Source organism: Pollicipes pollicipes, unplaced genomic scaffold (genome assembly GCF_011947565.3).
Source record: "Pollicipes pollicipes isolate AB1234 unplaced genomic scaffold, Ppol_2.1 Scaffold_3447;HRSCAF=4054_pilon_pilon_pilon, whole genome shotgun sequence".
NCBI classification, from domain to species: Eukaryota; Metazoa; Arthropoda; class Thecostraca; order Pollicipedomorpha; family Pollicipedidae; genus Pollicipes; species Pollicipes pollicipes.
Window position 1 is genome coordinate 1,908,042 of NW_023596297.1, and position 27,137 is coordinate 1,935,178.

At 51.5% G+C, this 27,137-nt stretch overlaps 3 protein-coding genes across 3 annotated transcripts in view; all 3 read left to right on the forward strand.

Annotated features, from left to right (window-relative positions):
* Positions 1-3,603: 3,603 nt before the first annotated feature.
* On the forward strand, positions 3,604-5,350 carry LOC119091465 (acid-sensing ion channel 3-like). Its single transcript, XM_037214266.1, has 3 exons — positions 3,604-3,623; positions 3,976-5,021; positions 5,274-5,350. The coding sequence occupies exons 1-3, from the start codon at positions 3,604-3,606 to the stop codon at positions 5,348-5,350; spliced, it is 1,143 nt and encodes a 380-aa protein (XP_037070161.1).
* A 7,315-nt stretch (positions 5,351-12,665) lies between these two features.
* On the forward strand, positions 12,666-13,747 carry LOC119092741 (uncharacterized). Its single transcript, XM_037215719.1, has 3 exons — positions 12,666-12,777; positions 12,947-13,134; positions 13,338-13,747. Exons 1-3 carry the CDS (start codon positions 12,755-12,757, stop codon positions 13,460-13,462), a joined length of 336 nt encoding a protein of 111 aa, XP_037071614.1. The 5' UTR covers positions 12,666-12,754; the 3' UTR covers positions 13,463-13,747.
* Positions 13,748-14,497: 750 nt separating this feature from the next.
* The window catches only part of LOC119092740 (lysosomal aspartic protease), a 28,240-nt gene continuing 15,600 nt past the window's right edge, over positions 14,498-27,137 (forward strand). Inside the window, exons 1-6 of the mRNA XM_037215718.1 lie at positions 14,498-14,671; positions 18,133-18,259; positions 18,549-18,672; positions 19,546-19,664; positions 20,104-20,303; positions 21,223-21,345. Of these exons, the coding sequence (XP_037071613.1) occupies positions 14,607-14,671; positions 18,133-18,259; positions 18,549-18,672; positions 19,546-19,664; positions 20,104-20,303; positions 21,223-21,345 (758 nt within the window). The 5' untranslated portion in view covers positions 14,498-14,606. The remainder of the gene's footprint in view (positions 14,672-18,132; positions 18,260-18,548; positions 18,673-19,545; positions 19,665-20,103; positions 20,304-21,222; positions 21,346-27,137) is intronic.

The window sequence follows — 27,137 nt, forward strand, 5'->3', positions numbered from 1 at the left end:
TGCTTATTTGACAGAAGCGCCCAATTATACAGATGGCAGAATGTGTCCATCTTCTGTGAGCAATTACGCTGAACGTCGTAGAGGGCGTATTTGATAAAAGATGCCTGTATAATGCATGGCTAATTACGCTGCACGATACGGGGAGTTATTTTCTGTAGATGGAAATCAGCCGTGTATTTTACACAGCCCTCTCCGCACCAGCTCACAGATGTGTGGAGAGACGGCTCATGTCTCGTCTGGTGCTTTTTTGTCACTGGGGTGCCTGTCGCATGTTTAGAAATAATGTTTGTTTTCCTGTTGCAGTGCTGATTCAGATCACACGGGCAGTACAGTAAAAAAGAAGCTAGACTGTTCCAGAGTGGTATTTTTGGTGTTCCAAAAAAGGCTTCACAACGACGTCTGTCCCGTTAAAAGCCACTTCACCAAAGAGTTACCTTGTCCACTGAATTGCTTGCCTTTCCGTGAGCTAGTTACATCCTAGGATTTGCGGATATTCTTAAACTATTTTGGTTGGGCATCAGTGGAGCGTGTGGACTTTTCTAAGGAGTCAAAGCTCAGGTACTTCGTGAGCTGCCTGCAATGGCATCAAACTTGTGATCCTGGCATATTACACAGTATTAAGAAAGACCATGAATGCTATGGAAACAGCCTGCTAGGCTCTTACTCAAGAGTGAGAAGGGTTCAAAAAAGCTCAGCAGAATAGCACATCTAAGAGATAAGACATGGGAATCCAGCTATTGTTCTTACATCATACAGACTGCCACTAAAAAATTTAAAAATCATCCAAGCTCCTAGCAATTCGCATAGAGTCTACGTTAAATGCTGCAAAAAACAACGAGCTACAAAGCTGATAGTTAACAAAGCCTCATACAGGGTATTAAATAAGAACATAACTAACCTCGATCATCAGCCACCACGAACATCTGAGCCTCTGGAACGTGCATAACCTTCAAGCGTTGGTATAACCATGCCCCCTGATGAAGTTTGATCGTTCAGTCAAAAGCGAGGATTCCGAAAACGTAGCGTTCTTGCGCCTTGATGTCCGCACTGCCTTCCGCTGTTGCTAAACTACACCTTTTCAATTGTTATTTGTCGTACCGTGCTCCCTTAATGCATGTCGATCTACCACGTGTTCGTCTAGTGGTATGTACCCTCCCGTAAACGTGCGTCTCCCAGGTGTTCATTAAATCGGTCACTAGCTTTGTTTCTTTCACATCAAATATCCCTGAATACAGATTTCAGGATATCTTGTGCACTTCCTTCTTTCACGTGCGTTTCCTTTTCGGTTCATTCATACATGCATGACCAACACTGCCCCCAGCTGGACACACAGGGTTTCGTAGCGCTGATCGTACAAGTATGGAGTTTAAACTAGGACCACTAGTCTTCACTACCCTAAGGCCGCGTATACCACTCTATCGTACGGTGGGATCAGCCCGCTTACACAGCTCGGAGATGACAGAAATTGGAGGCTACACAGATGCGGAGAACGGTGCAGATGTCGTCTAATTCACAGTCGTGTACGCGTAGTCTTTATACAAATGCCCCTCGTTTTCCGTGAGAATGCACGTCAGGAACACGGAGAGAGCTCTGCCGTTTGTGCCGCACGCTTTCAATTTATCACTACAACTGGCTTGCTAGAAGGAGTAAAAAGGCAAGACATGCAAATTACGTGAACGTGAAACTCCCCTTCATAGATGACCAGCTGCGTAAGCAAGTCAACACCGCAGTGCGATCGAGTGGTATACGTGGCATTAGGGAAGGGTAGACTAGTGGTCCTAGTTTAAACCCCATGCTAGTGCGACCAGAGCTACAAACCCTTGTGTCTCCAGCTGGGGGTAGTATAAGTCGCATATGTATGAATGAACTGAAAGGGAAATGCGCGCAAAAGAAGGGCGTATACCAGACATCCTGTAATCTGTTTCCAGGGATACTTTGTGTAAGAGAAACAAAGCACTGATTGAAATATTGTGCAAAAGAAACACTGATGACCAGTTTAATGAACGCCTTGCGGACGCTCGTGTACGGAAAGCAAGGAGGAGAATACCACCTACACCACAAGGAGAAAGCATGGTAGATCGGCACGAAACTATGGAGCATAGCACAGCAAATGCCAACTTTAAAATGTAAATTTTATCATGAGATTAAGATAATGCGACTGGAAGACCCGAAAATCGTGGTGCATTTTGAATCCTCGCCCTATGGTGAACGTATAGACTTCACAATGGTATTTGATTTGGACAGCACTTTAAGGTTATGCACGTAGCATTTCATAGATAAGACAAGATAAGACAGCAGTATCAGCCTCATTCCTCGGAAACAAATAGGAGAATGGATGTAAAGTTGGGTTGATATTTTGGCAACATGCCTTTATCGAAACATTGTTTTTATAATATTTTTTGTTTGATTTTGATATCAAAATTTGATAATAGAAATATATCAACCCAACTATATCTCCATTCTCCTGGTTTCTCCGAGGAATAAGGCTAATGCTACTGTCTTATCTATGGGAATAATGCTCCTCGTTGATGCAATGAACAACTCACGTAGCATTTCCTCGATTCGCTGTGTTATTTTTCAAACTCAATCTTTTCACAACATTTATGAACCCCTTTCACTCTCAGTGATGAGCAATGCACGAAAGATGTCAAAAGTTTTCAAAATAGCCGGTTGGATTTTGATCCCGAAGTGTTTTTGTTTCACCATTAAGTGCCAATGCATCAGGTTATGTTTGCGCATTCAGTCCCATGGGAACCAATCACAAATTTTTGCAAACGTGACATGGCGAGTAGATGCATAACGATGGAACTAACCTTGTTTCACAGTGCAGATCTATGACTTTTGAGACTCTTGACGAGGCCCCATGGGTTACACTTCTTGTTGTCCAATTTTTCGGAAGTTTCGGATGATCCAAATAAGATATCAGTCTAGTATGTAATGAAAAAGGCTACCATTATGGAAATTATCATGCCCTCCCTGTTCGGTTTTAAACACGGTTTTAATGCGCGCATGAGAATGGGTTGTGGGAAAGGTGCCGCGTCTGTTGTTAATTAATGCATTTCAAGGCGATATTGGTGGACCCCCAAAGACATAGGGGGAAACGACGGCGACGCGACAATGCCTTCACTATTTCCATACAACGCCATCGGCGAATTTTCCATGCTTCCAGAGATGGGCGGGGGCAGCTGTCCTATTTTCCAAACGTTTCTGCCGCTTCTACACGCGCTATTGACACTGCAGGAACTCCGTCATCGCTGCGTCTAAGAATAAGCCGAATCAGGCGGTTGCGACAAGCGTGGACGGCTTTCGTTTGCATTTTAAGATTTAGTCCGAAACTTTTCTTTGGATCGATATCTGGGATCAGCGCCCACGCGGAGCCGTGTTGCTGCTTGAGCCCTGTCTCCATCATCCGATCGTGAAACTCCGGGTCAACGACATAATTCTGCGTCCAAAGCTTGCCGCGATGCACGGCTCGGCCGATGCTGTTCTCTGACGTCACGTAGCCTTAAGCGAGGCCGCTGACACCGGCCCCAGACCATCCCGATCAGGCATGAGTTGCGAGCGCTTCCCACTGGGTTCGCGATTCCATCCCACCCGCCAAGGATGGGTGAATCAGAAGACAGGTGTGGTAGCCGACTAAGTTATGGGGACGGATGCTTTCCGAGTCACGAGTTTGCACCCGTTGTAATGCCCCTCCTGTGTCATGTGCTGATCTTTGCAGCAAAGTTTGCCCATCATGTTTGACTGATCGCCAGTTTTGCGATCTGATCAGCCCGCTCTGGATGGCGATCATTACGCGCGCTCGTCGCCGGCCCACGGCCAGATGTTCGCAGTTTCTCCGTTTTAACCGCAGATGTCGCCTCGGTCGCCATCGCGCCAGCTGCTGCGCTGTGTGCTGGTCACCTCGGCCGTGCTGGTGACGGCGATCCAGCTGTACGACTGTTTCACCCGCTTCCTGGCCCAGTCCGTCACCAGCCAGAGCAGCACGGAGCTGCGTCGGGAGCTGCCGGTGCCGGCCCTGACTCTCTGCAACCGCGCCCTCTACACGCCCGGCCTGGCCAACCTGAGCTTAGAGCCGGACTCCTCGCTGGCAGAGCTGGACTGGGAGCGGCGTGGCGCCGACACCGTGCCCTGGCTGCTGCGGCATGCCGCAGTCGGGGCGGAGCAGGCGCTGAGGGGTTGCAGGCTGCTCGGCCGGCCGTGTGAGGAGCTCGGCTCTTGGGAGCGCCGACTACACCTGCCGGCTGGAGACTGTTTCACCTTCACACCCAACGTCAGCGAGGGCATGGATGTCAGCGGAAGCTATCATGTCCGTTTCGTCCTCCCCTCGCAGGTCTACCGCGGTCTCAACGGTGCGATGGCACTGACGGACCAGCTTGAGTTCGAGGAGTACTCCGGCAATGCCGCGGTGCTGTCCCTGTACCTGCACAATGCCGCTGACCCGTTCACCACGCTGCCCTGGATCCAGAACCTCAAGTCAGCAGACGTGCCCCTGAGGAGACCGACCTACGTGCGGACCTCCCTGAACGAGTACCACAAGCTCAACCGGCGCAGAGACCCGTGCGAGTCTCGCGCCGGTTACAGTCGCGTCCGCTGCTCTCTGGCCTGCTACACTGCCGCCACAGCCGCCGCCTCCGGCCTGGCCTGCCACGTGACTGGCATGGTGCCCGACGCGCCGCTCTGCGGCAACTTTGCCAACTACTCAGCTGTGCAGATGGCGTTCACATCGCCGAGGGCCGCGAAAGCCTCCGTAGCCGACTGCCACCGTCGGTGTCCAGAGCCTTGTCGCCACCTGGTGTTCACCCCGAGCAAGATCTTGTACCGCACCAAGACCATCAAAAACGCCGCAACGACCAGGAGACTGTCCAACGAGGCGAGACGCTGGAAAGTCGCTCGCGATTCCTCCTTTTCTCTGGACGTGCGCTACTTTACACCGTACGTGGCCGTGCACGATCAGCAGTGGGCCTACAGTCTGTCGGCGCTACTCGGCGAGATCGGCGGCGTAGTGGGCCTTATGCTCGGCCTGTCGTTGATTTCCGTGCTGCAGGCGTTGGAGACGGCCGCCGCCGCCCTGCTCGCCCGTCTGGCAGCGCACGGGCCCGGCCGGAAGCCCGCTAGGCGCCTGGCGCAGGGCGTGGCCCCTCAGGCGCCGGGCGCAGCCCCCTAGGCGATAGGTCCACCTCCCCAAGGCCCAAGGAGCGACCCCCTATGCGCTAGGCGCGGTCCCCCAGGTGTCAGGCGCGGCCCCCTATGCGCCAGGCGCCGTCTCCCAGGTGCCAGGCGCGGTCCGCTGGGCGGTGCCAACCGCGCCAACCGCACGCCTCTCCGTCCACGACCAGCGGAGACTTGAGCCGTACTTCTTCACGCACACGCTGGGCAGCGTTTTGGTGTTGATGGGTCACACATGTGGGCTTAAACGAAGCCCTAAACACTTGACTTCTCCGTATTTGCGCAATTTAGCAAACCTGTTTGAGTATTGTTTTGTATCATGATGTCCCATATGTCCACTAGTAACACGCAAGCAAATATGGCCTCTCACAGACCTCGGTGACTGCTCATTCAGCAAACATTCAAGAGAAAGCTAATTCAATTCCTTGCCACTCATCTGTGCCCAACATAACCTGCTTTCAAAGCAGGCAAAAAGCTTCAAGTGCTCATTGTGGGGCCTCAGTACCAGCCTGTTAAAAATGACCTGGTGCAGCAACGGCTCGTTTTGTTCTCATCCATTGCAAGCGAAATCGCTCAGTCATATGTGCCATCGTTGTGACTAGCTGCGTCTTTAATAAATGTCGTGTTGTACGCACAAATCATTCTATATTTCAGTCTGACAATCCTATCAATAATTGGGAGGCAACCAATCACTATTCAACGTACGGAGGATCTGGCAGCACTTTGGCAGCACTCAGCACAGACGATGAATCCGTGCTGTTGTGCATCACGTTCACGTTCTGGTTGCTGGTGACGTTGTCGCTTGTCATAGGCTCCTCACGCGTTGTAATCGTTGCTGTTGTTCATGCCTGGACGCAATCCCGGCTCGCCTGGCGACGTCAGCAGACATCTTTTTCGCGGCATGGACGTCCACACCCCACAGAGATCTGTAAACTTCAGTTTGCAAAGTCCACTTCAGACCGACATTGTTGCGGCTCCCAAATATTATTTAACCAGAAGGGAATCATCCCGCGGGTTTCCTTCCCGTGACTGGCGGCCATAAGGCACTTATTCCTTCATATGCATTATCCTCGTCCCCTACATGAAACTTAAGTAGTTGCGGAGAAAAACGGCCTGTCACGTCACGCGTTCATGCTTCATCTGTTGCAGGAGGTAACACTTGGTGGTGTGACATACCCGCCGAGGCCGTGAAAAATTGCGAGTACGGAGGCGCTTGACTTGCCGGCCCAAGCCCGCCGAAAGACAACGGACTAACCACCAGAAAATGTCAAGGTCTGACGGCGGTATCGTTTTCCCACTGCGCCCCCACAACCACAACCACACCACAACACAGTGTTGTTTGGTGGGGTGACAGCAACTGCATCTCAAGTTTACATAAGCCTTACCGGGGAGCGTATCTGAGGCGTCGGGCAGCTGCGTTCATTTAGACAACATAGGCAACACTTAGAAAAGCAACAACATTATGCTGTAACCGATGATCACTGGTGATAGAGTGATCGCGGTGATCACGGTTGACTCGCGAAGTGAGACTATGAGCAGTGATGCATTGAAATGCATAATTTGTGGAGGAGCTGGTCCGCGGGCGGTTACGAGTGGTGATGTGCGCTCGATGAATTACGAAATATAATCACTGGCAGTGGCTATCATTTATTGCCAACAGCTTAAGCAGTCAAATACCTGGTTTGATGGCAGGTCTATCCAAAAATTGAGGTTATTCTCTGACCCTACCATGTCTTTTCTTCAGCCAATTTGAGTGGCTCCTGCGGGCAGTTTTTAAAGTCCTGGCCAAGCAGAGCGTTTTGTGTTGCGTTGCGAGCAGCTTTTGCGGTTTCGGGTGGTTTTGATGACCTTTGACATGACTGGAGATCACGATTTTCTGGAATAGACAGGTTGTGGAGCATAACACAAAGGATGTGAAAGGTTTGTGACGATCGGTTCCATAAGTTCGGAGCATAGGGTTGCCGAAAGCAAATTTGACGATTTTGGACGTTTTTTTGGTGGCAACCTGTAACCTGACCGAACTTCGCCATCTTCTGGACATGCTATTTTATCAACAATGGTGCACAAATTAGTGAAACTTTCATGGTGATCGGTTCCATATACTCGTAGCATGCATGCGTACACATAGCATGAGGTTGTCTGCAAAAAAATTGCCCAGCTTGGAGCATTTTCGGTGATATGTCACCTGACGCACAGTTACCATCCTGTATGAGGGATAGACCATCGACCATGATGCATCAACTGGTAATGATTCTGTGGCGATCGGTTCGTATGCTCGAGGCAACTATTAGCAGCTACGGGATGATATTCCCTAATTCCTTTTTTAAAAGGGAATATTTCTCACCTGAAGATATCAAAACAATCATCAAATATGATGAAAAAGCTCACTTACAACCACTGGTATTCTTTTTAGTAGAAAAGACTCCTCTAAACAGCACAATTTCTCTGTTGAGTACTTAGTCTCCAAGAAACGGCATTGTCTAATTACGTCATCGTACCTTACACAACATTGACAGAACCAGTCGACGGCCATTATACCTGGAAAGCATGTTCACGAACGTCAGATATGAAGAATTCAACCATTTGCTTTTTATCGCCCTTGATTGCCGCATGGAATGGCAGGATCTGAATGACGTTGTTATGACGTCATGAATGTCAAGGTGACCTGGATAGACTCTCCCCGAAATGCTCTCCCCATTTTGCGGGCGTACAGCTCAGAAATCAGGGTGGTTTGGGTTTTGAGAAAGAAAGGGCGGTGAACCGCACCGAAAGGTCTTCGAAATGGGTAGTTCATTTAGACGCCAAAGAAATGTCAAACACTGCCCTTAATTGTATCGCACCTAGTGCTCCGGTGTCGACCGCACAGAGCTTCTGGCGACCGTCGCCATGGCAACGATGATGCTATAAGCTGACCCGGTGGACAACCTGGGCAGCTGACCCGGGCCTTGACCACGGAGCAGTCAACCTGAAGTAACCTGAGACAGTTTCCCTCCAAATTGTGAAACTACAGAGAAAAGCTTTGAGCGTCAAATCTTTCCGCCTTGGTTCCGTCATTTTGAGCACAATTTCTGATGACACTTCACAAAGCACGAAACATGTGTGCTCTGACAGCAGACGACTGATGAAGTTTTTATGGGCTATCGGTATGTGAAGATGCTCATTAACATGCCCTACCAATCGCCTCTGATTTGCACCTCGGATAAACTGTTCGTGCGTCGAGGAGTTGCTGAAGCTCAAACACGGCGGTCATAGTTTAACTGTGCTTTTAGTTCAGTATAGAAGCAATACGGACGTTGGCGAATGTAAATAAAATCATGTCTTTGTTTTCTGGGATAAGTGGATGAAGCACATCTCGGTGTTCGCGCATATTCAGCTCTAGACAAGCGTACCTCGAATGAGGCCATATCGGATGAACGAGGTACACCATCGGTATACATACGCCTTACACTTTACCATTGACATTTTCTGCAAGCTGTTTATTACAGTGGCGTGGCTTGCTCACAAGGCCTACGTATGTTGAGAAAAAAACAACAACTGAAAATTGGATTACGAAAGGATTGACACGTGGTATTAGTATCACCAATGGATTTATTGTTCGGGCTGTCGTCCTCATCGGGTTCCATAGGATGTGTATACCAAGTGAACCAACCAGCCCTTTCCGGTTAATTCCGTTGATACAGCGCGGGACTCGCAATCTGAAGACCCCAGTTCGAATCCCAGCAATTCCAAGCAGAAAACTTGGGTTGTGAAGTATGCATGGCTGAAAGTCAAACACCATCCAGTCCTTTTCAAGACTCGATAACACCTGATGATAACTGTAGAGCTAACTGGTCGAAACATTGTGAATGTTCTAGCACACCAGACGAGGACGCTGGGCCGAACAATTGTTCCATTCATAAGAAATCAAAGTTATTCGCATCTGCATTCATGCCCATTGCGGCCGTTTTACGCAAGAGCTCCTGCGTCTGATGCCTTGAACTTGACTGCTGAATGCCAAAAAAGAATTACGTCGTCACTTAAAGGAAATAATACATTGCACAGCTATAGCCTAATTCCGCAAAAAATGTCCAACCAAAATACCCGATACTGACAACGCTGCGAACAGTCGAAAACTTTGCGACGCTACGCGTTCTCTGGAAAATATTTCACAACAATCTGATTTTTTGGGCTTACTATAGTTGCACCCTCATTGCTTGATCATTTCCCACAGTATTTTATTTCGAAGCCCAAAGCGTATGTACTCCAACCAATCTGGCTTGCTCGGAAAAATTACCCAGGCAAGTGCATACTTGTAACGCATACAGAGAATCGATCGGGTGCGGCCGGTTCTCCGCCACAAAACGGACGATCTCTTTCGGTCGGAGAAACCATTTTCGCCCGCAAGCAGCATCGAAATGTTTCCACCAGCAAGCTCATTGACTTAACTTCGAACATAACTCCCATTCGTACCAATGTGCTGTGTATTATGTATCTGTTCTGCTGCATACTACTGCTCTACGTCCACGTCTACGGGTAAGTGATGCGTAAGTATCAACAAAATTGTTATAAAGGTAACCCTAGGTTTTCATCTTTTGGGAATCTCTTCTCTTGTGCGGTGCGCACGACCGGATGGTGCGGGACATGTTTTCACGCATATTTATGTGGTACAATGAAAGTCGTGAATGTAATGGCCAGAACCACACGTGAAAAGTACTGACTACGCGCAAAAGAATGTCAAAACAGCGCACCTTGGTATTCAAAGATACGGATGCTAAAATGCCCTCCTTATAGGGCTATGTTTAGCTTTGCAACTTACGTTGCAGTATGTATTTGATGTTTGCCATGTGTCATGAACAGTGTTCAGCTTTGCAAATTACCTTGCGGTATATATTTTATGTTCGCCAAGCGTCATGAACAACATGCAGTACGTCGTTGCCACCCAAACTAAACCAAACATTGGCGCAATAAAAACCAACCCATATATGCGCTGAAGCCGCGTGGGAGTTGAACTCGCATTTGTGGAGAACATGAAATGGCGGCCCGTCTGTGCAAATTGGCTAGTGCATGTGAGCACTGGAAGTCTTCAAAAATATTCTGAATTCTCAGTAAGGTTTTCCCCGTTCAAATTTCCAAAACAATTCCAAAAAATCATTTGGTTTCGCTTAATGGAAATTCGTTGCCCCAATAATATCGAGCCTGTCGGTCTCGGTAGCTCTGGGGGTTGGGAGCAATGTTCTGCCCCCCCCCCCCCAACCCCACCCTACGCTACCAGAGCAACGTTTTTCTGAAATCTCACAGGAACATGGTGAATGCAAAACTTCGATAGGTTTCGAATGAGACTAGTTTCAAACGCTAGACCCAGTGGGTAAAGGAGTTATCGAATATTAGCTGCTTAGGAACTGAAAAGCTTCACAGTGCACCGATACCAAAAATCATGCTTGTTCGCATCGCCTACAACAGATCATACCACTTATGGGAATAACGAATCGGTTAACTTGATGCACTTGGGCCATAATCAACCCAAAAGTTTGAGAGGTGAAACTGTGAAGCACCGGAACACAGAGATGATCCGGGCCACCCATGATATCACACAGAGATGACCCGGGCCACCCATGGTCCCGTCCCCGACAACCAAAAATGCGTGCCGCCGTCGGTGCTAGAAAGCATGGCTTATCAACAATGGCATGTCTTTGGTAAGAGTTTTGTGATCTTCCCTTCCCTCGAATTGGTTGCATATAACGTAAAGCAACGAATGCGTTGAATTCGCTGAATGTCTTGCACCAGCTGCCAATTGCGATTCACGCATGCGTAACTGTTCATAAACGATCGGAGGTCCAATGGCAATGTAAAATGCAAGCTCATTCTTCCATTATGGCCTTGAACACGAACATAACGTTAAAATTTGGGAATGTTCAGTGGCTCGGGTGCCAAAAAAACATGTTGAGTGAGAGATTCGACAAATCCCCGCCTTCAACGCGCTTGGGACCTTTGTGGAATCAACGCGATTTTTATCTACAACCTTTACGCTTGTTCGAGCAGCAGTGACGGGTGGAAAAGCTATGATAGCGCAAGATGGCAGTGCAGACAACTGAAGCGAAATAACATAAAGAGCCCGGGAAGCAGGGATGTAGTTTCTTATTCAGTTGCAAGAGCTTCAGGCACCCCAACTTAGCAAAGACAGTTGGTCAAATCCGGAAAGATGCTCGTTTTTAATGTATTTTGGGGTGGTTTTCGTTATTTTTCCCCAGGCAGCCCTCCATCTCAGCCGCCCTTTCAAGACCCCAAATTGTTTTTGGTGATATTGCACCCCTGCTGACAAACCTACGAGCCTTTGCATTCAGCCCTGGCCTCTTCTAACCATCGCTTGGATAAAACGTCATGAGTAGGTTAGTATTCATCCATCAATCAAATGTTCTAATTTGCGGTACGTTTCACGAATCCAAAGTTCCAAAGCAACCAGTTATTTGAGAAAATTAATGGGTAAAATCTGCTGGAATGAGCATTAATAACATACAATGGTCCAAACGATCCAAATCATACATGGGTTGGCGCGATCGCGGTAGAGCCTCGTGCCTGGCACCAAACGTAACGCTATCTGCGCAAACAAATATGCCATCGAATCCGCGGTTCTGCAGGGCGAAAACTTCACACATCACCCCTTCTTTGTTCTTCGATTTTTTGGAAGTTTTCTGTTGTTGGCTGATATTTACATACCAGTAGCAAAACGGAACAGTATTTTAGTGACATCTTCCCGACAGAAGGGCCTGTTCGCAATAATTATTGGATGATGATCAATTTTCATTTTATAATTTGTCTCGATTTATCAAATGCGACATTTTTCCCAAAGATTTAGCTAGCGCACATGACGGAGATACTAATCAAATTTTCAGAAACGATTTTTCTGGATGTGCTGCATGGTTTTGGGCCACGTTCGGCCACAGGATGGTCTGGGATATTTATCCGTCATGTTAAAGCATTACGATATCACATTGGTGTTTACCAGCACCAAAAGTTTGTTCGGGACAATCATCTGTTCTAAGAGAGAATCCCAAGTATTATTTTCAGCGTATACATCGAGACAGTAAACCATTTTTTCGTGAATGACTATGACCTTTGGCTAGAGTATGGCTCTGGGTAGTGAAAATTGAACAAAACTGACAAGGCATCCTCAAAACTGTAAAAATCAAGTAATATTCTTCAAAAAATAAGTATTTAACAGAAAAATGACCAAGTGATTTGTTGATCCTAGCGAACGCGCCCTAAGTAGGTCCTGAGCATTCACCAGTATACACGAAAAATTACAGTTGCCTCTTGTTTGTCGTAATTTAATGTATTCTGATAACAAAATACAGTTTGTGTGCCTTTTTAAACACGTATTTGTTCATTGTGAAGGATATTTTTTGCAAAAAGACAGATATTCCAAAGGAAGCAAGAGATTTCGTTTTGTCATTGGTGACTGTCACGATGAGCAGTGTGCGCATGCGCCAACAGTCGAAAGTGTCACGTGATATTCAAGGGGAGTGCGCGCGAAATTCGCAGTCGTTGGAGTGTTGCGATAGAGTGAGGTCGTGGTGTCAGTCGCGGAAGTACGTGAAGAAGGAAAGACATGGCCGACACGACGGAGAACAAGTGAGTGTCATACGTCACTGGCAGTTTTGCGTCTGTGGTGATGTGTAGAAGCCATTATCGGTTAGCATCTAAGGAGCGGATCTTTCGCAGGAACGGTTGAGGGTGTTCATGTTGGGCGTTCTCTCATCGACAGCCCTTGATGCCTAATTTCGTTTTTTTCTCCCGCCAGGACTGTTGAGGAGACCACCAAGGTGGTGGAGGAGACCAAGCCGGAGGAGACTCCGAAGGAGGCTGAGGTGGAGACTAAGGAGGCAGAGGCCAAGGAGACTGAAGAGAAGGCTGCCGTCAATGGCGACGAAGAAACCACCGAGTCGAATGGCAAGGCCACAGAGGAAACCAATGGAGAGGAGCAGGGAGGTATGTACTGTGTAGAAGTGCCCACCATGGTCTTCAGAGCTGAGAACCTTGAGCTACCCAGTCACTGGTCGCGCAATGGATCATGGAGTGGTAAAGTGGGCTATACAAATCTTGGTTTGCAAGTATGAATTTGTATGCACTGCCATTGGGTAAACATTTAGTGTTGGCGTCAACATGATCTAACCCTTGTTTCTTTATTTCAGAGAAGCGGAAGTCTACTGGAGGTGATGGTGATACCAAGAAGGAAGACAGTCCTGTGAAAAAGCCCAAGCTTGATGCAGTTGAAACAGAAGAAAGTAGTGAGAAAGTGGCAGAGGCTGCTGCCTAAACTTTTGTGTACCATAGGAACTAAGTGTGCGATTTAAACTGGAAGGTCATCGGAAGCACCTGGAAGCTAGATGTGAGAGCACCCGATTAGAGCTGTGCAATCTGGGTAAACTGAGCTAAGTACCATCCATGATGAGTATTTATTTTGTACATTGACATTGTTCCAGTTGTATGTTCATCTTACATGTCTTGTCATCTTGGTCCATCTGCATCTAACACACAGCTTTCATGTGGGAGACTGTCATCAAGCATTCCTAACATTGAATACAAATTCACTGAAACTCAACTGGCTGTTTGGGAGCAAGGAGCCGGAGGTGCTGGTCATGGAGCAACACATAAGCGCGCTGTCACATATAAAGCACCATGAGCAGCTCGACAGGGAACGTTTCATGCAAGGTTCCGTGGCCAGGGAGAAGTCATGTGGATGGATGCCATCTTCATACAAGTCCCCTGTCTGTAAACATAACGTCATTTTTTAGGGTCATGACATTCTTCATGGGTTGGGCTGGAACACAGGCCTGGCCATCAAGACATATTTGGCAGAGTAGATAGTGTGTGAAGTGTCCAGATGTTAAAACACGATTGAAACGGTACCGGAGTTTTTATTCACGGCTTCACTGCTTCTAGCACTGGGCTTTACGTGGCTTTGGGAGGGGAGGGGGGGGGGGGGGCTCTAGAGATGAGGTTGCATCAATGTTCAAAGCCAGCGGAACTAGTGACTAATATCTGGGCCGCCGCGGGCGCGTATTGATTCTGTCGGCACGGTGCGAAAACATTTACGGTCCGTAGCTTCCCTGAATTTAGATTGGTACCGTCCAGCGGAACATCTTCGAGAGATGTGCACCGCCGAATTTATCATTCTTCCCCCCCCCCCCCTCCCCCCCACCGAATGCTGAACCCCGGCCACCGATCGGGAGGCCATTGTCCCATCGCGGTGCACGGCGCATGCGTGTCAGCTCCCCCCCCCCCCCCCCCGGAGTCCGCTCGATGCGGCCCCGCCGGCTGATGACGTCACCATCATGTGACCACGCGCGGCGGTGACGGATGTAAACAAAGATAGGGTCTGAGTCAGCGGTCTGTGGCTGCGAAGTGCGTTTGACCAGTGGTTGGCTGGGGTTCGCAAGCCAAATTTGTGTCTGGTCAAGATGAAGACGGCGATAGCTTTATGCATCGTGCTGTGCGCCTACGGGAGTGTAGATGGCTTGACCAGGTGAGTCACGAAAGAAGCCAAGCCGTGCTTGGTGCGCGTAATGTTCCAGTTCATCCGCCGCGTAGAGACTGGCACGACCAATGAACCTAGTAGTTGATAATGAACCTTATCAGTCGGGGGCTTCAGACCACAGCCATCCAAAATTGCACTTAAAAGTGAAATGTTGGGAAGTCACCTTTGTGCAATTTTGTGGAAGGCTTGCAGCCCCTTCTTCCTTGCTCAGCCTGCCACCATCCCCATGTTGTTAAGAGTTATGTATCCCCAATTTCTATGCGTGTTTGTGATAGGCAGTCGAACTTGTTTGCTCTTGTTAGAATCTAAAGCCTTGTGATGCTGATGCTGGTAAGTGGATTCAGAGTTTTAATGAAAGTAATTACACAAAATTGGAAGGGTGCTGTACAGTCTCAATGATGAGTGATCACACCAGGTGATGAGTTTTTGCACCACCTTCATCTGTTCCAATCAGGTTTCAACATTTTCAGGGTTAAAACATGGTATGTACCAAACAGTCAATGCCAGACATGTGTGTAGAGCCCCCTAAAACATAAAACCCAGTTCTTCCTAATCTGGACCCATTGGGATCCAGGACCCACCCTTGGGATCCAGCAATGTCTTGTCAATACCTTTGCCATAGTGTGAAGCTTTCAAGCAACATCCTTGTTTGAATTGCCATGCCAAAGAGCCCGAGCCTTGAATGCCTCTCCTCGTTTTCCAGAATTGGTGAAAACCAGGGCAGCTTTTAATTGAAAAAGGGTGCCTCAGCCTGCAGTACCCATTAGGAGTGGTCAGATCCAAAAGCAATTTACTGGTTGAGTGCCTAGCAGAATTGTGCACTTGAAAGATTGTCTTATTAAAAAGATGTAGGCTTTTAAGATAAAGATTAAGCCTGAAATTATCTGTTACCCTCTCAAACTGGCAAGCAAAGAATGTGAAAGGTCTGGCCAGGTAATCAGAGGTGGAAAGCTCTTAGAGCACTGGAGTGTGCATCTTTTCTTTGTGTTTCATGCAGATGTGGCATATCCATTGATTAGTGTAGGAGCATTGTGAGATATGGAACATCCTTCAGCTTTATGCAATATCACGCATTGGGGTGACAATTGGGCAAGGCAATTTGAATCTGATTTACATGCATGGCACATCTGCCCCACATATGTGCTGATGTATTAGTCATTGTTTCAGAAAAAATTAACCTTTCAGTGTAGCTTGAAGAATTGCATTTTGTGATGTAAAATCAAGAATGTTTATGGGGCATTATGCATTTACTGGCCATTAGGCATTTAGTTTGGATCCATATTCAAAAAGGCTATTTACTGAAGGCACTTAACACAAGATTTGGCTCTTTTGGCCTTCTGCTAACATGGTGGCAGCCACAATGCCTGGTAACTTCAATGGGTTGCTGCGTATTTTGACAAGCGTGTCTGTATTCCATTCATTCTAAAGGGTTTAGAACACAAAAATGTTATGCATTACTTATTGGCACTGCATAGGAAATAGCATCACATTATGGGTTTTCCTTAAAGGTAAGGATTATTCAGCAATTGGTGAAAGGGGTTATAATGTGCCATTGCATTTCTAGCACGTTGGTCTTTATTAAGCCAAAATTTCACACAATTCGCGGCGGAAATAGGGAACGGCAGTTAAGCAGGATGGCAGGAACCGGGAGATGCCGCATCTCCCGACGCACGCGACGCAAAATTCTTATTGAACAAGCCCGGTCTCGTAAAACGTGCATGCTTTATCCCTCAGCGTCAATGCGCCCGGTCCCGAACTTCGTGCGCACCACGTCCGCCTGCGAACGCCTTGCGTGCCCCAACGGCGGTTGAGCCTGGTACGTACCAGGTTGTTCTACACGCAAGGTTTAAACTGCCATTGAGGCGTTAGCCCCCACCGGGGGGGGGGGGGGGAGCGTGCCTTATACACCAGCATCCGGGGTGCTTCGGCGATTCCCCTAGTACGTCTCAGCCGGCGGTAAGGAAGTTGTATGGGAAGACGGGTTTTCAAACTTCTGCGCGTCAGCCGTATATTGTCAGACTCCTGCCTGATCATGTTACGGGGTAATGGCCTGAAAGCCACCAGCGGCATAATACCGGGACTCGGCCCTCCGCGCGCACTGGTGCCTTTTTGTGCCGTGATTTCGCTGTACAAAAGTAGTGAGGGTGGAGAGATGGTATGATTGGGCGCGACGGTACTCGTAACCCGCCTCGAAGTCTTTCCAGTGCAACACTACATCAGGTCAGATTCAGAGAATTACCTAAATTTGTTAACGTGTGCGTTATGTCATCAATGAAATCGGCTGGGACGAGTCATTGGCCATGCTGGGTCCATGGAAGGCATTGCCATCGAGCCTCCATTTTCCAAGTCGTTCGAAGCACTGTCAGCAGACCTCTGACCAGGGGTGTAGTTTTCTCAAAATAATTTACAGTGTTTAGGACGAAGGAATGACCAACTATACACCGAAATGGCCCCCCATAACAGACTTCCGCGAATTTGGCGCACCTTTTATCAAAGTTTGGGAGAGCCCCCCTCTCCCCCCCCCCGTCAAGGAAATTGCACTCTTTTCCCGGGCACTTCTATATTGTACCGCTATCGTCATGTGGTGCATGCAGACAGCAGGTGCCATGTCATGCAAATTAACGTTATCGACTTAGGTCATTTGTCACCCTCATTACTCTGGAAATGAAAAGCATGTTTTGGCATTTATCTGCTTTCCTTTGCGGATCGAAGCATCGAAGATGTGAGGGGGTGACGGGGAAAAACGTAGCGTGACTTCATTTCTCCGACCTGGCAGATTAAATGGAAGAGATCATGCAAAATGGCGGTAGTAGAGGCTGCACACCACGCGCGGGGTGCGATGCCCAGCTCCAAACAGGTTTCCTCTGGAACATGGGTTGTGGAAAGCACGATAGCGGTGCTCCCCCTCCCCCTCCCCATGTCTGCGATCGTGGAGATGGCGAGGCGGTTGAGGCAAGTGGGTGCTAATGCAGTTAAATTCAGTGCCCAAGGGAGTTTGCACCCGCCGAGTGACCAACGTGATCAGATGACTGGCTTCCGTCCCTCAAAGGGTGTGCAAATGTGACAACGCAGCATCTTCCTCGTGAATTTTGAAGCTGTCATTTATCGTGGCTTTCGATATCCTGGGACGGTTACTTCATGCCACGGAAACGAAATGGGCAAAAACGTTTGTCGCACACTAGTTGCGAGCCCGAACGTACCGGTTGGGTACCTCAGTATGACGCCTTGGCTCTGAGCCCAGGGACTTAAACTGCTCAGCCGAGTGTGCCGGTTCTGTACCCGGAACTAGCACACGTACTGCGTGCAGACCCTGTCATGCCGAGCCCTTGGGGGGGGGGGGGGGGGGGGAAGGAAGAGGCACGGTCGAACAGAGGCTCGTGCTCAGCGCTGCGCCGCCGCGGCGCGCTGGCCGGAGCCGGAGCGCGTGCTGACCGGCTGACCTCCGGCAGGGTGCCGCTGCGCCGCTTCACGTCGGCCCGGCGCGCGCTGCAGGAGGTGGGCACCGCCGTCGAGGTGATCCGCCGCCGCTGGGGCGCCCCAGGGCCGCACCCGGAGCCGCTCTCCAACTACCTGGACGTACGTGACCGGCGGCGCGGCGACCCGGGCGGGCCGCTCCGGCCCTCAGGCTGACGTCTGTGTCACCGTGTCGTAGGCTCCGCGGCTCTGTTCTTCGCTGCTCAGTGGGAATCTCAGTCAGATTTCATCGCTCGTGAGCCTGGTGATGTACGGCAAAACATGATTAAGTAGAGATAAATATGCTCAGAAGTGAGTTGCATTGCCTTGTTCATGCGGCGTGTGGCACTCAGCCCCTGCACGATGTTTGGCTTAATTCTCCAAGAACGTTCAGAATGTGTGCGGTCCACAGGCCCAGTACTATGGACCCATCAGCATTGGTACACCGCCGCAGAAGTTCCGTGTGGTGTTCGATACCGGCTCCTCCAACCTGTGGGTGCCGTCGAAGAAGTGCCACCTGACCAACATCGCCTGCCGTGAGTACCCAACACTGACGGCAACCGCGTGGTGATTCGATCTGTCGTTGGGAAGACTTGGTAAAGCGTGCATGGCTTTGGAAAGCTTAACATAGTGCTATGCAGTTGTGTTTATTGACAACGAGCGCATAGTCATGGAGAATCCTTTTTGGCACGACTGTTATCATTTCGTTTGAATAGTGGGCAGTCGGGCCATCCCCGTGTAATGCCGAGTCTTCCAACCGACTGTCAGATCCAGATCTGACCGCATGATTGGAGGCACCTAAGCCTCCCAGCTTGAATGCGGTCACGGCAAGCTAACGGACCCCATCCATCGCGGTGCGTCTGGCCCAGTCACGGCTGACGGCGCGGCGGCGCAGACCCCACCAAAGCCGGCCGACACCAGGCCCTCTGTTGCTACGTCGGCTACCGCGAGCGTAGCCCGCCCAACGTAGCCGCTCAGCGTAGCCCGCCCGGCGTAGCCCGCCCAGCATAGCCGGCCCAGCGTAGCCTGCCCTTTGCAGCCCGCCCGGCGTAGGCCTTTAGCTCGCCCGCAGCTGCACATCCGCGGCCGGGGTCGTGCTGACCAGGTCGCGGGGTCGCGCCAGACAACGCTGCACGCCGGCGGACGCCGCTGGCAGCGGGCGGCGACCGCCGGCGCCCACTCCCGCCCGTTACCAGGGCGACGAGCGCGCCGCGGGATGCGGCCGGGGTCGCCGTCCGACCTCCGCCAGACGCTTTTTGCGCGGCGAGGGCGGGCGCAGCGCCCGCGTCCGGGGCGGACGTGCATGGTCCTCGGCTGCGCTGATTACTGGCGGGTTTTTGCGGTCGTTTTTGGCGCGCCTGCCCTGGTTTCGGCGCGCCCGACGGTGACTGGCGTCTCCCCGCTGGCAGTGCTGCACAACAAGTATGACAGCTCCAAGTCGAGCAGCTACACGAAGAACGACACCAAGTTCGCCATCCAGTACGGCAGCGGCAGCCTCTCCGGCTTCCTCTCCACCGATACCGTTCATGTGAGCGCGCGCTGACCTCGTGTTCGGTGGCTGTGTCGGCGCTGCTATTTCGCCTGGCCGCAAATGTGCTGTGCTTCACGACACCAAAGCACAACGCTTGAACGCGTTCTGGACGAGCGCCGCGACCTCAATGAGGAATCACACCCGGTCTTTCCTCCGCCCATCCCCGTAACCACTTTTTGTTTCGGTGCCGTTCGCCGTTTGATTTCACATCCTCCGTAATGATGACTTGGATTTTCTAAGCGCCTGAGCGAAGAGGCCGTGCGCTGCCCGCTGCCAGCCACGGCACCAGCGTGAATGCCATCACAGCCTTTGCCCAGAAACGTTGTGCGAAGGACAGACAGTCCTGATTATCAGATAATCAGATTACAGATTATCCCCGTCGATTATCCCCGACCGGGCCGAGACAACACTCTGACCTCGCGGGGCGACCGTCCAGGTGGGCGACGTTAAGGTCGAGCAGCAGACGTTCGCCGAGGCGCTGAGCGAGCCGGGCCTGGCGTTCGTGGCGGCCAAGTTCGACGGCATCCTTGGCATGGCCTTCCCGACCATCTCGGTAGACGGCGTCATGCCCGTCTTCAACAAAATGGTCGAGCAGAAGGCCGTCGGCGACGCCATCTTCTCGTTCTACCTCAACAGGTGGGTGCGCGCGACAGGAGGGCCGGGGCGGACTGCCGCGGCGGCACGCCTGCCTGCCGAGGCGGAACGTAGAACGAGGGTTCGGGACGGCACGGCGGCGCGGGTTTCGAGAAGTCGGCATTTCCTCCGTTCAGCGTTCCTTCCAGCGAGCTTTTGTGGAATTCTAGCCTCCCTTTGTGGCGCGGGCGAAATCAACTTGAAGTCTACCCTCGAAAGGGAGGGGCGGGGGAAGGGCGAGTTCACCTATGATTGTACCCCACTATGGCCGTGTGACAGCAGCGCGTAGGCACGAGAGGTCGCCGCTGTCTGACCGGGCTGTGCGGGGTCGCGTGTCTCTGGGCCGCTGCGCGCGTGTCGATAACAGGATGTTTACGGCGTGACCTGCGCGGAGCGTGTCTGTCTGTCTGTCACAGGCGAGAGGCGAGTGGTCTGACATTTTGCAGCCGCTCCGGCGAGTGTTCGCACGCGCGCTCTTTGAATGTCACGGGGACGAGCTGCAGCGGTGAAATCGCGTCGGAACGATGTCTGCGTCTCTACCTTCAGTGGGCCATGCGATGAAACAGCTGATCTCTTCAGTGGCAATCAAGCCGCAGCATGTGTGACCGGAGCATGGTGTCACTGAGCTGCGTCGCGTCTCTGATTGGAGAGTGGATACCGACGCCACACCGCATGCACGCTGCCACGCGTGCTGCCACGGTGCACGCCACTGACGCATACCGACGCCGAGACCCCGCGGAGCGCGGCAGGCCTCGCGCGACCTCTCTCCGCCGGCACCGCTGGGGGACACGTCAGGTGCGCGTCGGGTGACGGCGTGGACACCGCTGGCCTCGGCGCCGCGTACGCGCGCTCCCGCGTGTGGCGCGTGCACGCTGTCTGTGGCGACGTGTGCGACCGGCAGTACAGCCGCTCCGGCCGGCAGGGACCCGCACGCGGCCGAGGGCGGCGAGCTGATCCTGGGCGGCTCCGACCCGGCCAAGTACTCGGGCGACTTCACCTACGTGCCGGTCGACAAGCCCGGCTACTGGCAGTTCAAGATGGACAGGTGGGTCCTCATGTCGCTGTCCGGAATGCGGATGTGGATGAGAGACGACCGTGCTGGGGCGAGTGCTATCCTGGGTGTTGTGTCTTGCGTGCAGTCGCCGTGGGATGTCTCGCCGTGATGTCTCTCCAAGACGACTTCTTGCATGCTGCACTTGAACGTGTCGTGCACGTCCTGATCGCTCGTGTTGTATCGCCGCGGGAGTCTGCGGGAGGCGACGCCCGAGCACGTGCCTCGCTCAGTCGCGGCCCTGCTGTCGCTATCCGCCTCGATGAGCCACCCCCAGCCTCTGCGTCGGGAGATGGCGACCCGCGGGTTATATGCTCATCGGGACCTGGAAGGGAGGCCTGGCGGCGGAAAGCTGTGTGCTATTCGCGACTATTCGCGACGTCGGTGGCAGAAACGAAACGTGGCTGGCCGGCCCCGCTCCCGACCGCCGGCCGTTTCCCTCCCGTCCCCATCCTTCCCTTCCCGCCCTCACGCTCCCCGCGCCCCAGCGCGGACGCCGGCGCGGATGGGAGGGGAGGGAGAGGGCGCGCTCGGGAGACCGTGCGCCACCCGCCGGCCGGCCGCGTCCGCACGGCCGGCTGTTTTTCTCAACGGCGTCTGCCAGCGGACCGACCTTTTTCGTGGGGGTCGGGCCCCGCCGCGCCGGCCGCCGAAAAGCACCCACAGGCACGGGTCCCGGTGGAATGTTAATTGATCCCGCCGGCCCCGGTGACCGCCCCGTGGTGGTGGCCATGTTTGCCGCATGTTCGTTCCCATGGGAACGGGGCTGACGTAATCGAGCTTTGAATTGAAAGGATTAGGAATTTTGTGGCTGCCTGTCAGCTTTAACGTGCTTTAAGGGAATTCTGTAAATATGCCAGTGACGGGATATTGATACCTACGGTTTAGGTAATCTACGTTTTAGAGCATTCCCAGCCTTTTGGCGTTAGTCGTCTCGCGGAACTACATTCTTCTGAACTATTGGCTTTTTCCGTTTTCAATCTTAACTACATGAGCAGCTAATGGTCCGTGGGCTAAATTGCATACGTAGCCAGGCACAAAACTGTCCCTCATTTAGCGCCACCATGTTCTCCCACCAAACGTCCTTTTTTGGTTCTATTACAGGTGCAATGCAGTAGTAGTACTAATTGGGGTTTTCGGGCGCTTCGACTGCTGGGTCATATAGCGCCCATGGAACGCGAATGTCATGCTTTCAATGAGAAACGGTAGCTGATACCTTGCACGTTGATTGAGGCAATACGCCTGGGTGAAAACCCGGGCGGAACAGTCGATTTCATTTTGTTCACGTTTCTCCCATGCTGTCGCCGATGAAGCCGACGTGTTCTGCCGACGACTTGACCGCGGTCATGTATCGATCGGCCTCAGGTACCAGCGTGAGTGGCCTGGTTCTACGCCGTCAGCTCTTCTGCTGAGTCAGGCACCGCCCCCCCCCCCCGTCCCCCCCGCCCCTGACGGGCCGCCGTGGCCGTGTGCCGATGTCTCGGCTCTGGCCGGTCTCCAGCCGCGGCTGAGACGGGAAGCACCACCGTCCCCCTTCCGAGAGTGACTTCTGCGCCCACCCCGAACGGCGCGTGAGCCGCCGTGTGCTGACGTTGGCGGTCGGCCAGCGCGCCTGCCGCTTCGGGGCTTCTGCGAACGTGGCCGGCTCGCCCCTGCTCTTCTTGAGGCTTCTCCGAAGATTTGCGTACTGGTGGGCTTCTTTCGGTGCTTTCCAGCTGCGTGCGTTTGCTTGCTTATTAGTGGGCGTGCCGAAAGGATTGGGTACACCAGTTTCCTACCTTTGTTATTCTTAGGACCAGGAAAAATGCTATCCCAGTAGGAGTTGTTCAAGCGTACGAAACAAAATACTCCTGAAATATCGCCGCTTATGCACGTGGTATTCAGGTACTACGCCCACGCTAGGTTTAAGTTTGGATCGAAACGGTTTTCTAGTCAGGTCATTACTGGCGGATCTTTTGAATCGCGAGAACGAATCGCGCTCTACGTCGAGGGGTTGTCAGCTTTTCCAAGAAGCGAAATAGAGTCATGAGTCATTCATGAAGCCATCCATGAAGTCATTCAAGTAGTCATTCGACCTGACTCAGCGTGCTCGCCGTCTCAGATTCATTGAATCATCCCCAGCCTTGTTCGTTGATCCTCCGTTAAGAGCCCTAAATGTACTGCGTGTATCTGTAGGATTCTGCGGAAATCCGGGTTGTGTTTGGCGCCTGGCACGGGATCCGCGGCCCTTGTCAATGGGGCGTGCGATTTCGCCGAAGCCGCGACGTCCCGGGCCGCTCAGTGCAGCGTATGCCCGGCAGTTTTCACCCACCCATATACTCCATTCAGTTACGTACACTTCAGGACATTTCTTTTTGGCGTATGTCCATTCTGGTAGGGTGGTTTACGCGGGTTCCGCTGTGCAGTGGCTGAGCTGTGGGATGTTACATGGGAGAGTAAATGAAAACGGGTTCGGCCATTTCAGTTGCCGGGGTGTGGCGCGACCGCTCTGTGCTTCGCTGTTGCTGTTGCTGGCGATGCGTCATGGTTTTCTACAATATATGGTGGGCTCATGCTCATTCGCGGTGCAATGTTTCTCAGGAACTGCCGTAAAGCGAACACAACTGTCCTTTGTTTCCGCGATAATTTCATGTAATGTGAGACCGGCGGATCGCTTGCTGTGACTATGAATTTTGTCCGTCAGTGACCTGTTGTCTGATTCAGTTTAGTGAATCGATGGCGAGGATAGCACAGTCGTTCTTTGTTATTCAGTTTCTGGGTTACTGGAGGTGCCAAGCACTTAGTAAAGAGCACATCCTCTGTCGCGCACCATTTCTTGAACAATGCCTCAGTACGTTGAACCTGGCTGCGCGTGACAATTTGTGATGAAGCTTACGCAGCTCTTGATGCGGCGACGTTCGCTCGACTTGATTCCTTGCCCGCTGCGGGTAATGCATCGGTCAACGTCGCCATTGCTGAATCTCTGATTCATTCCGGGTATGGATGACGCTTAGTTTATGTTAACTGTTGTTGACTCATTGTGATTCAAAGTGTGGGTGATTCATGAATGACTTGCATTCATCCTCGTATGCTATGGGGGCTGTGATGACTCATGTCAGAGGCCAGTGGTTCAGTGACTCATTATTGATGTTCGGTCGCTGAATCCATCGGAAAGATCTTCAGAGAACCCTCTTCAAATGCGTGTGCGCCTATGAGGGCGCGCAGTTGCGTTGCTTCATAAGTGTCAGCAACCCTGCGCAGCTTTCCGCACTTAAAGGCTAACACTGAGTCATTGACTCACAAGCCGCGGGCCTCGCTCATGAATCCCCTCAGGTAATTGGCCAGCAAGGATGAGCAAAGCCAGTGATGAATCACCCGGACCATGAAGGGAGCAGAGCGAGTATGCATTGAAATATGCGGTAAGCCCCGGGGGCCAAGTAGGGCGTAGCAAGACAGTAAGGTGGAGCCTTCTGTGCCGTGAGACTGTACTGTTTCCCTGGCTGGGTGACTGGTTGACATGATGCATGACGGTGAACTGTGGCTGGTCAGGCATGGTGGTCAAGACCGGCCCAGTTGAACCGGTTCAGTCGTATTATCACGTGATATGACACGTATTTTTTAGTAGTCCTGGTTGGCAAAGAAGACGACAAACGAGGTAACCCTTTGAAGTGACGGCAGTGCCTTATATGCAGTGCCAGCAGTGCCATTGGTAGTTGGTGTATGCGGCTTTGCACTCTGGACTTACACTTACTGGGAGCGATTCATCATCCCTGAAGACTCCTGCTTGATTGATATGCATGTGCTGTGCCTCAGGGCTCTTAGCCGCAAAAGCTGGGCCAGGCTGTGGGTAGCACATCAGACAGCAGTCAGGCTGTGGGCAGCACATCAGACAGCCGTCAGGTTGTGGCTAGCACATCAGACAGCGGCCAGACTATGGACAGCGCAGCAGACAGCAGTCAGGTCGTGGGCAGTACATCACACAGCAGACTGTCGCCCAGCCAGCCAGAAGCTGTCGGCTCTCCGTCCTGCCGTGTGTTGTCGCCAAGTTGTCGCGATCTCGATCGCGGCGGGACGCCGAGCGTACCCACGTCGCGCTGTCGTGCTGGTCGGGTGGTAATAGGCCGCCGCTGCCAGGCGGGGCAGGACAGCGGCGGCTGGTCCCACCGGCAGCCAGGGGGGATGGTGTATTGACGAGGCGGCGGGGTTCTCCGAATAGCCGCGGTTCGTGCTCAGCCGGGCTGCTCCCGACCATTCCATGTTTGCTCAGTGGTATTAGCGGGATTCATTGGCCGCTCTCAGGCTTGGTAACCATTGTAGGTGTTTGTGGAGTTTGAACGGAGCTGATTGATTGAGAACGGGGATCCGTTCCTTCTGGAGCCTTTCCAGTGGCGGGGTCGCCTCAAGGTGTTGTTGATAAGCGACGGAATGGTTTGCTCCTCTGGGCGTGCATGCAACCGGGTAGATGCGAGAGTAATTTTGTGCCAGAATTGGAGGCCTTGTACGCTTGTCATTTGTTCATATACCTGTCCTCACGTGTAAGGAATCACAGGTGCGTGTCTGCCATGTTCGTTAATCGATCGAAGTTCACATGTGGCCAATGGTTAATGCGTGCACCGGGTCGTTTGCGTAACAAGCTGACTGCTTGCCAGGCTTTGGATGTTAACACGCGCCCAGGTGGCCGGCTAGATACCTTTCGCTCGAGTAGGGGGGGTCAATTTGACCCCCCCCCCCCTGAGATCTCGGGAGCTAAGAAAGCTGGAGACACCAAATTTGCAGGGTGTCTTGACCTGCGGGTGAACTCACTTAAGTCAAAGCTTGAGTTTCCTAGGTCATGACCTTCGGGCCAAATAAGGTCAAATTCTAGGTTGATCACCAAAGTGACCCCAGAACCTAGGAAACCGTTTCTAAGCAAAGGGTCAAAAGCCCATTTGAGGTCAGTGACCTTGTTTGATCTTTTGAAGGTTATGGTGACCAAAATCATACAAGACTGCTCTGAGTTTTGCGTTTGAATAAGCGACAAAGATTGCACTAGGCAGTATGCTCACAAAACAAAATGTCGACCCGGGACGTCTTAGGTCAATGACCTATTATGACCTCTAAGAACTCAATGGAAGATGTATAGTGTGGTTCCTGCTGTCAATAAGTTTGAAAGGAGCGCCACAAACTATCCCATGCAGCAAGCCCTAAAGTAATAAATCAGGTTAGTTGTGATCTTGTTCTGACTTTCACACCTGATCTTAGGTCAACGTGATTTGCTCATTCAATATTTGTAGTGCCTTAGAAAGCACCTCAGAGATCTATGGCTTCGTCAGACACTCCGTTATTGTATCAGATTGGACGATTCCGTAGAAATTGCCCTCGCTGAAACCATGGCCTGACTGACCTGCCAGAGGTCAGTGGCCTTGCAAGGTACATCTAAATTTTTTATCTCAAACGATTCACTGTTTAATTGTCTACAGCTATGCAAAATTCGGCGGCTCTACGCCGCGCCGTTCGGAAACCATTCTGGAAAAACCTTTGGGGGGGGGGGGGCAGTTAAACCCCCACCCGAGCGTGTGTTAACGATGGCTGGCGTGGAAACCCAGCTTCCAACATCGATCGTTATGTGTGCCACTCGAGGGTGGTAGTTGGTAGGGGGTAGTAGATTATGTTAACGATGGTTGGCGTGGAAACCCAACTTCCAACATCGATCGTTGTGTGTGCCACTCGAGGGTGATACTTTGTAGGTGGTAGCGGATTAACCAAGCCATGCCCAGTTTGCACCACGCGACGTACTTCACGAGCTAGTGAAATTGTTTAAAAGACGA

Bases quoted from the DNA above. Each gene is read 5' to 3' on its own strand.
- LOC119091465 (XM_037214266.1), top strand. From the start codon at position 3,604: ATGGGTGAATCAGAAGACAG. The intron at 3,624-3,975 runs GTGTGGTAGCCG...GTCCGTCACCAG, and splicing joins ATGGGTGAATCAGAAGACAG to CCAGAGCAGCACGGAGCTGC. The intron at 5,022-5,273 runs GCCTGTCGTTGA...GCCGTCTCCCAG, and splicing joins CGTAGTGGGCCTTATGCTCG to GTGCCAGGCGCGGTCCGCTG.
- LOC119092741 (XM_037215719.1), top strand. From the start codon at position 12,755: ATGGCCGACACGACGGAGAACAA. The intron at 12,778-12,946 runs GTGAGTGTCATA...TTCTCCCGCCAG, and splicing joins GCCGACACGACGGAGAACAA to GACTGTTGAGGAGACCACCA. The intron at 13,135-13,337 runs GTATGTACTGTG...TCTTTATTTCAG, and splicing joins CAATGGAGAGGAGCAGGGAG to AGAAGCGGAAGTCTACTGGA.